General features: G+C 43.5%; 1 protein-coding gene across 3 annotated transcripts in view; it reads left to right on the top strand.

Moving 5' to 3' along the window:
* The first annotated feature begins 1,937 nt into the window (after positions 1-1,937).
* The window catches only part of VWA1 (von Willebrand factor A domain containing 1), a 51,763-nt gene continuing 38,556 nt past the window's right edge, over positions 1,938-15,144 (top strand). For all 3 annotated transcript variants that reach the window (XM_075277594.1, XM_075277593.1, XM_075277592.1), the window contains exon 1: positions 1,938-2,597. In XM_075277594.1, coding sequence (XP_075133695.1) covers positions 2,525-2,597 — 73 coding nt within the window. In that variant the 5' untranslated portion in view covers positions 1,938-2,524. The remainder of the gene's footprint in view (positions 2,598-15,144) is intronic.

Here is a 15,144-nt window from a genome sequence, read left to right as displayed (position 1 = left end):
GATACAGGGGGTCATGTACTCATTATCAATGGGGGTCCCAATGAACAGACACCTCCAATGTATCGACAACATATAACTACCAAAATATGAAGTCCCTTAATAACTAACTGACCAAGGAGTCAAAACTTTCTGATAAAGTGATCTGTCTGACATCCCAATAGAGCGCTAGAAAAGGAGCAGGTTGGTTGCATTGCCTTATGTGAGTCTGAACTTCATTATGGACACTTTAAGGGAATTTACATTGTAATGTGCTGCTGCCCTTTAAAAACGTGGAACCTACCATTGCTGAGAAAATTATACAGACCTCGATTTAAAATGTTCTAGTGAAGGGGACATGGAGTTCTTTCCCTCCTTAGTTAGAAATAAGGAGGGTGTTGAGTTCTTTCTGAAGCAAGATGGGGTTCCTGTTTGACAGCAGTCAGTTATAGTCAGAACCACGCATACCTCCCAACCATCCCGGATTCTGCAGGATAGTCCCATATTCCCGGTCGGTCCAGAGAGGATGCAGATGAGTTGAATACAGTGATGAACCGGGAGCGGACAGCCCCCGCCTCACCACTGTTCCCCCTATGTTCTCTGGTCCCGGGAGCTGTAGGCGTGATGTGATGACGTCACTCACGTTGCACCTGCAGCTCCCTGTACACTCCAGGAGAAGAGACAGAGCAGCAGGGGAGCGAAGAGAGGTGAGTGTCAGCGAAGGGGACAATTAAACTGGAGGCAGATGTAGGGAGTCAATCAAACTGGTGGTAGAAGAAGGGGGCATTAAATTGGTGGCAGATGAAGAGGGACAATAAACTGGTGGCAGATGAAGGGGCAAATAAACTGGGGACAGATGAAGGGGGCAAGTAAACTGGGGCCAGATGAAGGGGGACATTAAAATGGAGGCACATATAGGGTGGCAATTAAACTGGGGACAGATGAAAGGGGTCATTAAACTGGTTACAGATGAAGAGGGGCAATTAAATTGGGGTAAATGAAGGAGGATATTAATCTGGGAGAGATGAAGAGGAGATATTAAACTGAGGCAGATGAAGGGGGAATTAAATTGGTAGCAGATGATGGTGGGAGATTAAATTGGTGGCAGATGAAGGGAGGACATTAAACTGGTGGCAGATGAAGGAGGGCAATTAAACTGGGGGAAAATTAAGGGGCCAATTAAACTGGGGGAATATTAAAGGGGGCATTAAATTGGTAGCAGGTGAAGGGGGACATTAAACGGGTAGCAGTTGAAACGGGTAATTAAACTGCAGGCAGATGAAGGGAGAACATTAAGTTGGAGGCAGACATGTTGGGTTTTTCTGTCCGCTTGAAAAGTCGGACATCTTTACAAGCGGACAATGAAAGACAGGCACGGAGTGCAAAAGAATGCACCCGATCGCCATTTAAATGAATGACAAGTGTCACGGACACAGCTAGTGTCCGCTCCTAATGTCCATGCGAGATTTTGAACGGACACTAGGAGCGAACACTACCTGTCGGACACTGACGGTAGTGTGAACGCCCCCTAAGACTTGAGGATTGATACTCTTATCCTTTGCACACTCCTCTACTGGATTGCTACATCTGTAGCAGACTACTTGTATAAGACTATGTTCACACTAAATCTAATACTGTCCGTTGCTGTTACCCATCATAGGATGACAGCAATGGACATTAAAGAGGTTATCCAGCTTCCGACAATGATCTGCAAATACATCCACAGCCGCGCTAAATCCTCACTTTTCCCTTGTGCAGCCTTTTTTGGCTTTATATTACTTGAGACTATGAACAATTATAAATAACAATAAAGATAATGAAGACAATGTGACATATTCTAACTTGATAAACAAGGAGCATCCCTTTAAATCAGATGACTTGGGAGTCACAACAACATTTTTTCGCCCTGAGCTGCAGAACATTCCCTGAAGACACTTGTTATTTCCTGGGCTGTTTCAGCAGATTGCTCCAGGCCATGGCAAACACAGTTCTGCAAGGCTTCACTTTGTGTCCATAGTTTTCACAAGCCTTGTACATGTGTATCCAGCTGTTGCTGTTGAAGTCACACAGTAAATGAATACTTCCCTTTAGTTAGACAGGCTGTAGGACCCTGCAGAATCCCTGCTCTCCCTGTAGTCTGAGTCCACAGAGGGTGTGTAGACTGAAAATCAAACTTTTGCTTTTCCTTCCATGTGGGGCACAAGAAGCTTTGGATGACTTCACCGCTTGTCTTTGCAGTTGCTGCCACCTGCTCCTTAGCTGTGCACCAGGAGACCTGCATTCTGGTCCTCACATGGTTAAAGCTGGAGTCACTGGAGTAAACTTCTCATCTTCACAAGTGGGTGTAGCAAAGTTCCCCTGGCACTGCAAACACAAGGACTGGGCAGGAAAGGGTGTCAGTCATGAATTAAACTTGATCCGAAAGGTACCCCAGTGATGAGATCCTTAGAAGAAGAAGGAATCGGTGATGCCCCCTGCTGAAGAAGGCTATGTGTGATCTGGAGAAGTTGTTTCGGTAGCAGCGAGTCCCACCAACCTGCACTTTGATATGTTTGTCTTGCTAGTCTTCTACCTGCACTCACTGCTCCCTCCTGCCCTAGGACAGACTATCCCAGAAACAGGTAAGTGCCCTTATCTGGTGGCGTCTTCCGTATCTATTCACACTAAGGTCATGGTGCAGTTCTTCAGGTAGATGAGAACATAACCAGTCTGGTGACATTGTTGTCCAGAAGATGTAATAAGATCCTTGCAAATAGTTCCTTGAGTCCTAGGAAAACAGGTAATAATATTCCTAGTGTTCCTAGCAGTCTATGCCCTGATAAGGATGCTGAGAGTTGTAGTTGTGCAGGAGCTGGCAGCAACTTGATGGACGTTTGCGAATACGGTGAAGAAGTGTATGGGGTGTGACCAACATGTGGTGTATGTAGTGCCTTATTTATTGAAGTAAAACGTGCACCTGTGCCAGCTGTGTGCCATGTGTGTGCGCAAGGACTTAACATATAGGATAAAACAAGGGAATTTTTGAAAATTTTGCACAATTTCGTCAATATTCATTGCCAGTCCTATGTACAATGTGGGACCTCTATTTATACATGTGCCCAAGAGAATGAATACAGGTGTTGTATGTATTGTACTGGAAGGAATGTGCAGCACCTAAAATACCACCGATGGGGTAAAAAAATTATTTAAAATACATAAAAATTTATAGATAATTCTTTGCACAGCCAGTTGGATGTTATGTCTTATCTGCAGGTGATACTATAGGTACTGGGGTGCAGAGAGAGCTGCTATAAATGCCCACTGTCGATTAAAAATAGTGAGCGCCATACTACAGATATATGGCAAGGTGGTCATCTGTACATTGAGAACTGCACAGGCGCGGAGGGGAGGCGAATGGGGAGTATGTATTGTAAGGAGGAGCTCACAGAACTCAACTATATATCACAGAGCTAAGCTTCTCTCCTCTATCATATAATCCTATATATCACAGAGCTCAGCTTCTCTCCTCTATCATATAGCGCTATATATCACAGAGCTCAGCTTCTCTCCTCTATCATATAACCCTATATATCACAGAGCTCAGCCTCTCTCCTCTATCATATAACCCTATACATCACAGAGCTCATCTTCTCTCCCTCTATCATATAACCCTATATATCACAGAGCTCAGCTTCTCTCCTCTATCATATAACACTATATATCACAGAGCTCAGCTTCTCTCCTCTATCATATAACCCTATATATCACAGAGCTCGGCTTCTCTCTTCTATCATATAACCCTATATATCACAGAGCTCAGCTTCTCTCCTCTACCATATAACCCTATATATCACAGAGCTCAGCTTCTCTCCCTCTATCATATAACTTTATATATCACAGAGCTCAGCTTCTCTCCTCTATCATATAACTTTATATATCACAGAGCTCAGCTTCTCTCCTCTATCCTATAACCCTATATATCACAGAGCTCAGCTTCTCTCCTCTATCCTATAACCCTATATATCACAGAGCTCAGCTTCTCTCCTCTACCATATAACCCTATATATCACAGAGCTCAGCTTCTCTCCCTCTATCATATAACTTTATATATCACAGAGCTCAGCTTCTCTCCTCTATCATATAACTTTATATATCACAGAGCTCAGCTTCTCTCCTCTATCATATAACCCTATATATCACAGAGCTCAGCTTCTCTCCTCTATCCTATAACCCTATATATCACAGAGCTCAGCCTCTCTCCTCTATCCTATAACCCTATATATCACAGAGCTCAGCCTCTCTCCTCTATCATATAACCATATATATCACAGAGCTCAGCTTCTCTCCCTCTATCATATAACCCTATACATCACAGAGCTCATCTTCTCTCCCTCTATCATATAACCCTATATATCACAGAGCTCAGCTTCTCTCCTCTATCCTATAACCCTATATATCACACAGCTCAGCTTCTCTCCTCTATCATATAACCCTATATATCACAGAGCTCAGCTTCTCTCCTCTATCATATAACCCTATATATCACAGAGCTCAGCCTCTCTCCTCTATCATATAACCATATATATCACAGAGCTCAGCTTCTCTCCTCTATCATATAGCGCTATATATCACAGAGCTCAGCCTCTCTCCTCTATCATATAACCATATATATCACAGAGCTCAGCTTCTCTCCCTCTATCATATAACCCTATACATCACAGAGCTCAGCTTCTCTCCTCTATCATATAACCTATATATCACAGAGCTCAGCTTCTCTCCTCTATCCTATAACCCTATACATCACAGAGCTCAGCTTCTCTCCTCTATCCTATAACCCTATATATCACAGAGCTCAGCCTCTCTCCTCTATCATATAACCATATATATCACAGAGCTCAGCTTCTCTCCCTCTATCATATAACCCTATATATCACAGAGCTCAGCTTCTCTCCTCTATCATATAACACTATATATCACAGAGCTCAGCTTCTCTCCTCTATCATATAACACTATATATCACAGAGCTCAGCTTCTCTCCTCTATCATATAACCCTATATATCACAGAGCTCGGCTTCTCTCCTCTATCCTATAACCCTATATATCACAGAGCTCAGCCTCTCTCCTCTATCATATAACCATATATATCACAGAGCTCAGCTTCTCTCCCTCTATCATATAACTTTATATATCACAGAGCTCAGCTTCTCTCCTCTATCATATAACCCTATATATCACAGAGCTCAGCTTCTCTCCTCTATCCTATAACCCTATATATCACACAGCTCAGCTTCTCTCCTCTATCATATAACCCTATATATCACAGAGCTCAGCTTCTCTCCTCTATCATATAACCCTATATATCACAGAGCTCAGCCTCTCTCCTCTATCATATAACCATATATATCACAGAGCTCAGCTTCTCTCCCTCTATCATATAACCCTATACATCACAGAGCTCAGCTTCTCTCCTCTATCATATAACCTATATATCACAGAGCTCAGCTTCTCTCCTCTATCCTATAACCCTATACATCACAGAGCTCAGCTTCTCTCCTCTATCCTATAACCCTATATATCACAGAGCTCAGCCTCTCTCCTCTATCATATAACCATATATATCACAGAGCTCAGCTTCTCTCCCTCTATCATATAACCCTATACATCACAGAGCTCATCTTCTCTCCCTCTATCATATAACCCTATATATCACAGAGCTCAGCTTCTCTCCTCTATCATATAACACTATATATCACAGAGCTCAGCTTCTCTCCTCTATCATATAACACTATATATCACAGAGCTCAGCTTCTCTCCTCTATCATATAACCCTATATATCACAGAGCTCGGCTTCTCTCTTCTATCATATAACCCTATATATCACAGAGCTCAGCTTCTCTCCTCTACCATATAACCCTATATATCACAGAGCTCAGCTTCTCTCCTCTATCATATAACCCTATATATCACAGAGCTCAGCTTTTCTCCTCTATCCTATAACCCTATATATCACAGTGCTCAGCTTCTCTCCTCTATCATATAACCCTATATATCACAGAGCTCAGCTTCTCTCCTCTATCCTATAACCCTATATATCACAGAGCTCAGCTTCTCTCCTCTATCATATAACCCTATATATCACAGAGCTCAGCTTCTCTCCTCTATCATATAACCCTATATCACAGAGCTCAGCTTCTCTCCTCTATCATATAACACTATATATCACAGAGCTCAGCTTCTCTCCTCTATCATATAACACTATATATCACAGAGCTCGGCTTCTCTCTTCTATCACATAACCCTATATATCACAGAGCTCAGCTTCTCTCCTCTATCATATAACCCTATGACTTGTAAGTCTCCGTACTGCCTATGTAGGCGAACACTCTCCCTAATGTGGACGAGTGCCCCCGTCCATAGCTGGGAATCTGTTCCTTTTGGGACAGAAATACTGATTTAGCAATTAAATCCACATTATGATTAAAAGACTTTATAACTGAGTCGTTCATGATGTTAAGGATGCCGCCCTCTATAGGGTGGTGTACAGAGTGCACTCTGTTCTCCTAATTCTATCCAGGAGATTAGATTTGCATATTTTTTACCTATAACCCTATATATCACAGAACTCAGCTTCTCTCCTCTATCATATAATCCTATATATCACAGAGCTCAGCTTCTCTCCCTCTATCATATAAACCAAGGCTTTTTCTGGTCATATATCTAGTATACTGCTTCCAGTGGCTGAAACATCTGTCGGACCCCACTGAACTCATGCTGATGACCTATCCTATCCCTTCAGGTCCTGGACACCCCTGTAAATGACCACATGCTATAACTCTTCTCCGTGCATTATAGATACCATTAGTAATATCGAGATGCTACTGCACACAGGTACACAGACTTGCTCATGTAAATACATGTATTATATATTCTGGACATGGTTGGTTTCTCGGGATGCAGCAGCCATAGTTATATGATGCCTCGGGGTCCTATATATTTGCTGTGCACCACTATGATATCTGCTGATACACTTATTATATCACCTACATACTAATTTCCTTCTTGCTCTCCAAGGCATTTACGTGGAGTAAAATATAATGCCAGGATTAAGCTCGCCGCTCTCTCAGATATTAAAAACATAACATAATAATGATTATAGTCTGTTTGTCTGGGAGCGTCGGTATTATTGTGACATAAAACAGAATTTGCCAGGGGCGCCATAAAAAAATAACAAAGAATCATTGAACCTGGTTCAGAATAATAACACTCAGATTTGTCCTGGCGAAATATAATTGCTCTGTATTCTTCCTAATTACCCTTTGTGGTTCCCGTCCACCCACAGCATGTAATGAGACATTAGTATCCTGTACACTCCAGTCCTTATTTGGAGCTAACAAGCTTAGTCTAATTAAAATGTCCTGCAGATACTGAATTTTTGGCTGTATTTTGTGTGCCGACTGGCAATATATGATAATCACTCATTTTAATTTTATTGACAGTTGTAATTCTCATTGAGTCCTGCGGAGGCAGTGTGGGGAAATTAAACACTTGCAGCTAAGATCCTGCACAGCTGATCGCTGTCGATCCTGTGATCAGCTTATTGTCAGGGACCCTATTTTATGTCAAAATTTTTAGGAGTACATTACTTATACGAAAAAGCATGAAACGGGAGGGGAAGTAGGCCACTCGGGGTGTAAGGGAACAAAACCTTAAAAAGTTTAAGTGGGGATGCCTAAATTAAAGTTAAATTTTAGGTTTTGAGTGTAGTTTAAAGAGGATGTTCAAGACTACAATATTGTTGGCATAGGTCATCAATGGCAGGTGGATGGGGGTCCAAAACCCCGCACTGTTTAAAGAGCTGCTTCTGATTCACAAGCTAGTGACATAATGATTATCAGTCACATGTCCTGTTTGTAATTCAGTCCCCTTCAAGTGAAAGGTACTGAGCTGCAATACCAAGCACAGCCACTACACAATCTGTGGTGCTGTGTTTCATAGTCAGTGAGGAGGCCTACAAATAGTAGAGAGGTGGAACCCCATCAGTTTGATATTGAAGGAAACCTTTTAGTCCTATTTAGCATCTACCGCAGGAAGAGCCCCGGAGCGGATGCTCAGCCCAGGACAGGTGAGTATAAGTATTTTTTATTTTTATACACCTCCCCTGGGCTGGCATTTAATGAAACGGAGCCCAGTTAGGCCTCTTTCCATTAACAATATGTATAGCGGTCGGGGAACAAGGCTTTCCCTGGCCACTGTGGTCCATTTCCAGGTGGCCGTGGGCCCTGCACCTCTCTGGGCCAGGTCACGGACACTCTCCCTATGACCACGATCATTACCTCCCACAATCAAAAGGAGCTGAACTCTTTGTCATGTGACCGACCCTGCTCTCCATGGAGTACAGGTACCAGGTGTAGAGCAGGGTTGGGCCGAAATAGAAGACTTCTGGTCCCCTGGCAGCACTGTGAAAAGCTTGAACTCCATGCTCCTGGGGTCCGGCCTCCATATTAGTAACCTGCTTCGGGGTATGCACTGCAGAATTTTTTCCCAAACAGTGGGAACGCTCTATAAGGCCGGCATTCGTTTTTGTGTCACTTACGGTGCCCTGTTATTTCTTGAATACTGTATATACGCTGGATTTGGCAGAAAGGTATTTCCATATGGTGAATAAGTGCAGACTGTGATGTAAGTGAGAGATAAATGGAGGTTGCCAATACCTATGTGATCAGCCGGCAAATATTTTAGTACCATAAATCCTGTACATGGAGGATCAGATGTTTTTTTTTTTTTGATTGTCCATCTGTTTCCATTTATTTGGTCCGGTTTCTATGGAATGTAAATAAAAGCGCCAGCAATTTCCATTTTCCGTTTGGCGTACAACGATGTATATTATATATGCATGGATATAACACAACGGTGTTCTTGCCATAGAGACAGGTCACGTCGTTGATGGAGTGCCGGCTCGAAAGGGACAATTTCTGTTCCCGCTGGCTCATAGGCACCATTATGGGAGGACCTGAATATAGAGCAAGCAAACCTTCTGCAGCAGGGTCCTTGTTAGGTCACATGTGCACGTCCATGGTTGATCAAAAAGTTCTGAAAAAGTCTTCATAAGACCAAGGACCCAACCCCAGACGGTATTCATCCATCTCTACGATACTAGAAATCTTCATATACGTTATTTTGGAATATACCATGGCAACAGCAAGATCTAAGTCAGAAACGCAACTCGTAAAATAAATAGAGATTAAAATATTTCTTATTAAAATAAACTCCAAGAACTGGAATCCATCCCCTGAAGCTTCTAGGTGAGAGCTGTCATCTTTGTATAGTCTTCACAGCATCTCTATTGTACTCTATATGGTGAGTGACAGCGACGTATTAAGGGATTTACATTGACATATATATTACTAGCATGCACGGAAGAAGGTTTTATTAAAGGGCTGCAATGCTGCAGATGTTACAGTTTAGTCATTGCTACAGGACGTATAGAGGGCACTCTAATACATAGCATTGTGGGGTCCAATACTTGTTAGACATATCCCTTGACAAGAAGTTAATCACAAAGTGTCCTCCTTCTGGGACCTCCAGTGATCATCTATAGTGGGAAACCAGGCCAGTAAGTGTTCGATTTTCCTGCAGCGCCTCCGCAGTGAAGATGAAGAACTACACAGTGTCCATTGAAATCAATGGCTTGCCTGTGTCATGCAGGACAGGACAGGTCTCCAACATCAGAGAGCACTCTACACACTGGTCAAGAGATCAGAATCCGGGACTAGATATTAGAGATGAAAAAAAACGACTCATACCGACCCAGATTTGACTCAGGTATTCTAAAAAGAAACCAAACAAATGGAAATTTGTCTCAGGAGAAATAATATGGCCGATGCATTATATTTTGTGGTGTTTTCAGACCCTAGAATATAATACACAGTCCAGTCATATTAATGTGACCAGCGCCTACTTTTGACGTCAACGTTAAATAACCAATCGCAGAAGGCGCGTGTCATCAGCCATCTGGGTGCACTCATCATTGTGGAAGGCACGATGGATCAACACAAGTATGCATCTATCCTTGCGGACCATGTTCACCCCTACATGCGAGATGTTTTTCCTCAGGATGATGGCATCTACCAGCAGGACAATGTGATGTGTCATAAAGCTCGCAGTGTACGTGCGTGGTTCGAGGAGCCCCAGGATGAGTTTACCGTACTCCCTTGGCCAGCAAATTCCCCGGACTTGAATCCAATGGAGAATCTGTGGGACCACCTTGATTGGGTTGTTCGCACCATGGATGCTCAACCGCGTAACCTAGCGCAGCTGGCCATGGCACAGTCTGTACACCTTAGACCCAATCCCATTTTTGTAGGGTTGTGGAGATTTCAGACCCTTCATCCTGCATTATTTCAGTCGATTTTGGGATAAAGCAGCAAAGTGCGTCATATACCCCAAGTAAACTAGATTAGTCATACGGGGGGTCAGTACTCCAACATGCACTCCTTTAAATGTCACTTGGAGGTTGGGCATTCCCGCTGATCTGCTGGCTCGTTGGCAATGAAGGGGTTTCTTCAGCAAGTCTTTGTGCCACTTTGAGTCACAACAGGGCTTTGTATTCTGGGCCTGCCAGAGCAAGCATTGAATGTCGGCTACTTTTCACTTGCAGTGGAAAAATCTTGTTGGCATTTGCCGTTCTCTAGTGGAGTCCAGAGTCACAGAGAACGTCCTCCGAAATTAAGATTAGAACTTTCTTCCTTCTCGCTGGAAGCTACGACTGAGCGTTCCCCTGACACATAGACTCTGCCATACATTCCCTCATATACTATAGTTGTAATATTTGCAGCCAAGGTTCCATTCTCCTATGTTACTGCACTTATTACACATAATACTCCACAAGTCTTTCCTCCCACGGCTATTGGAGTGCCGTGGCTTTTAGCCCTGGCGTAATGACATCCTTCAGAAGTGCTAAGCCTTTTATTAATATGCTTCTGATTTACAATTTGGAAAGTGACGGGGAAAATGAGAAGAAATATTCTGCTATGTAGCAAATATATTGTATGAAAAGACTGCAAATGGGTCTATACAGAAAGAAATCTTAAGTTAACCTAAAAAGATTCTTATCAAGTTAGTTTTTTACATGGAAGTCTATGGACTGGGGAGGAGGCTGCTGTAAAACAGACATACATACCGCAGATGCTACACTTTGAGTGAGACAGCTCTTTGGCACATCTACGTATATCTTCATGATAAGACTCTACCACTGCACAGAATTAAACAATAAATCAATTAACCGCTGTCACCTTCCCTCTCCATAGACTTCAGTTTGTGAGATGAATATAGAGACAGACTGTATATAAATAAACAGTCTGGGTGAAGGTGAGGAGGAAGAGAGCAGTCTAAGGGCTAGTTTCGCCTCAAAATCCGCCTCCATACAATGGTGGTCTATGGAGACCACTAGTGTTCTTTTTGCCGCTAGCGGGAAAAAAAAAGCGAGCTGCCCTTTCTTCAGACGGATTCCACGGCTTCCCGGGCTGCGGCTTCCGCCTGGCGGCAGCATCCTCCAGAGTTGGCCCATTCATTTGAGCCAACTCCGGAGGGGGAAACCGCGACGGTCGTGGCAGGCAGGTTTTGACCAGAGAGTGACAAAGCTCCCCATGTTACTCTTGGTGCAAAATTCGCCCCACCGCCCTCCATGTGAACGAGCCGTGCTAAGTCAAGTCAAAAACAGATTTCCTTAATCCTACTATTATTATATATGTGAAAGTTTGGATGTTTGGATACTTGTTACTCGATCACGCGAAAACGGCTGAACGGATTTGGATGAAATTTGGCACATAGATAGTTTATAACCTTGATTAACACATAGGCTACTTTTTATTCCGATAAATGACATGGCTTTATGACTGTTATGTTATGTTATGCTTGAGCAGACTTCTCAAGCAGAGCAGGCAGATCATCAGCGCCAACAATACACTCATTATATGGCATCCCAGCGAGCTGCTGAGATGCCGGAACAATCACAGGCACATTGTAAGGAGCGAGTTCAGCATCAGGCCAGCTTGAGAGCTGCTGAAACGCCAGAGCAGTTGAACTATCGATGGCAGAAATTTGCTGATTATTGGTGGATCATCGACACCAACAACCCGCAGATGAAGTCGCTGGCAGAGGCTAGTATGATATATTACAAAGTTCCTTATAGTCACCTGTACTATTTATTTCTAATAAAGTAGTTATAATCGGAGGTACACTTTAAGTTAATTCCTATTTCCTAGAACTGGAGTGCCGGGGGCAGAGATATAGACGGCTGTATATAGGCTTTTCAAACTTTAAAGCTGCTTAAGCTGTTCTGGTGCTCACAAAATTGATGTTTAGGGAAGAAAGTAGTCACTGATGGATTTCTTTGATGAACAAAATAGCAGCTTTGCAGAGTACAAAAATCTATAATTTTCGGGTTTTAATAGAAAGTGCTTTTAAGTTCTCGAAATTGATACTTTATGCAATAAAGGTCTTTGGTTCCTGTACCTGGAAAAATGTATTTTCTGACTTTTTAACCAATTGCTGTCCAGTGGCCCTCACCTCTACCATCCAGTTTATTTAACTTTTACTGCAAGTACAGGGAAAGTCAGAAGGACGATTCTGTGACCACAGGGGAAGTTGGGGATGCTATGACTACTGGGGAAGGTGAGGGGCTACTGTGACTACTAGGGAAGGTGAGGGGCTACTGTGACTACTAGGGAAGGTGAGGGGCTACTGTGACTACTGGGGAAGGTGAGGGGCTACTGTGACTACCAGGGAAGTGACTATTCAGGAGGTTGGGGTGCAGCTGTGACTACTGGGGAAGTAAAAAAAAGGGCTGCTGTGGCTATAGAATAAATATTGGGGCTGCTATGACTATTGGGGAAGCTGGGGCTGCTGTGACTGCTGGGGTAGTAAAGAGGGGGCTGCTGTGACTACTGGGGTAGTAAAGAGGGGGCTGCTGTGGCTATAGAGTTGAATTTGGAGATGCTGTGACTATTGGGCTACTGTGACTACTGGGGTAGTAAAGAGGTGGCTGCTGTGGCTATAGAGTAGATTTTGGACATGCTGTGACTACTGGCGAAGCTGGGGCTGCTGTGACTACTAGGGAAGTAAAGAGAGGGCTGCTGAGGCTATAGAGTTGAATTTGGAGATGCTGTGACTATTGGGCTACTGTGACTACTGGGGTAGTAAAGAGGTGGCTGCTGTGGCTATAGAGTAGATTTTGGACATGCTGTGACTTTTGGGGAAGCTGGGGCTGCTGTGACTACTGGGGAAGTAAAGAAAGAGCTGCTGAGGCTATAGAGTTGATTTTGGAGATGCTGTAACTATTGGGAAAGCTGGGGCTGCTGTGACTATTGGGGAAGTAAAGATGGGGCTTCTGTGGCTATAGAGTAGATATTGGAGATGCTGTGACTATTGGGAAAGCTGGGGCTGCTGTGACTACTGAGGATGCCAGAAGGGCACTGCTCTGACTACAATTTCTATTTAGGGACTACTGGGGTAGTTAGGAGATGGCTGCTCTGGCTATAGAGTAGATTTTGTGACTAACGCTGTGACTACTGGGAAATTTGGGGGAGGGCTTTTGGGGGGATGTCAGGAGGGCACTTCCTCTGATTCTGACTAGTAGGGGGTAAAGAGGAATAGACACTGCTATAACTACAGGCAGGGTCGGACTGGGGTGTCTAGGGCCCACCAGTGGAATTGTTTCTAGGGGCCCACCACCAGGAACCTGCAGACCAGCGATGCCGAGACAGGGCAGCTAAAGGTAATACCATCTCGGGAGCTGTGCTGCTCACCTGCCATACAATGTGCAACAACACACTACCTAAACCTACTGCTACACTCTGTATGGAAAGTGATCAGCATGGCTCCTAGAAATGTTACCATTACCTATAGCTGCACTGTCCTGGAATAGCTGATCTGCAGAGGTCCTGGCTGTTGTATCATCACAGATGTAATATTGACGGCCTATCCTAAGGACAGACCATCAATATTATAAAGTTGGATAAATCCTTTAAAGATTTGTCCAGGAATTGGATCAACCCATTTGCCTGGCGCTGCTGGGAAAAAGAACGTTCCTGACTGACTGTCAGACATGCCCTTCTGACAGTGAAGAGTTACAGTACCGGGACCGATAGCTCTTCACCGGGGGCACAGAACGGGAAAGCTGCACTGAATTCAGCGCACTGTCGGCTTTCTAGCGGTATATAAAACCGCATGTGCCCCAGGTGGTAAGAGCTCCTCCTTAACATCTCAATATACTGTACGTTATACTACAAGGATAAGACCTAACACAGCGTCCCACAGCAAAAAAGCGCTGCGGGAAAACCCCCGGCGGCAACATGTCAGTTTTCCTGCAGCGCTTTTTGCAGAAACTCCACAGAGGTTTGCTCTGAGGACTTTCTGCTTCCATTATACCTATAGGGACACTGTAGGTGTTTCCGTAGGTATAAGTGCTGCGATTTCCAAAAACTGCAACAGTTACCTACACACTCATACATATACATTCATATATACTCACACACACACTCACACACACACACACATATATATATATATATATATATATATATATATATAGATATCTATATATAGATATATATCTAGCATATACACATTTATATACATTCATATACCATATATACTAACATATATACATACACTCACACATTATTATAGAATGCTGTATATATACACACACACATACCTGTATACAAACATACAGTCCTCACACAGTATACAAGACACATGCTTTAACCCTTAAGTACTATCATGGTGTCTATCATAGTGATATGTGTATGGTAGTGGTGTATGATAGACACCATGATAGCACTTAAGGGTTAAACAAATGTACACATATACATATTAAATATTACATTTTACCAAAAAAAAAAAAAGAAAAAAATATACTCACATTTGTGAAGCAGCAGCAGACTCCTCTGTCCCCACACAGGCCCCTAAGATTGCACTGGCAGGAGGCCCCTCTGTGTAAGTGTCGGGGCCCTGGGAAACTGCAGCAGCCGTGCTTCTTTATTCATTACAGCGCTGCCAGCAGCCTGGGGCCCCGAGCTTACTGTTCCAGCCCCTGCCACTAGCAGCATCGCTCAGCTTATCAATGCAAATGCACTGGACAGGGGCCCGAACCAGTCCCTGACATTCCGATCGGGCCCCTGACCAT

The sequence above is a fragment of the Leptodactylus fuscus genome, chromosome 6 (genome assembly GCF_031893055.1).
Source record: "Leptodactylus fuscus isolate aLepFus1 chromosome 6, aLepFus1.hap2, whole genome shotgun sequence".
Classification (NCBI taxonomy): domain Eukaryota; kingdom Metazoa; phylum Chordata; class Amphibia; order Anura; family Leptodactylidae; genus Leptodactylus; species Leptodactylus fuscus.
This window is presented reverse-complemented; position numbering and strand designations above follow the sequence as displayed.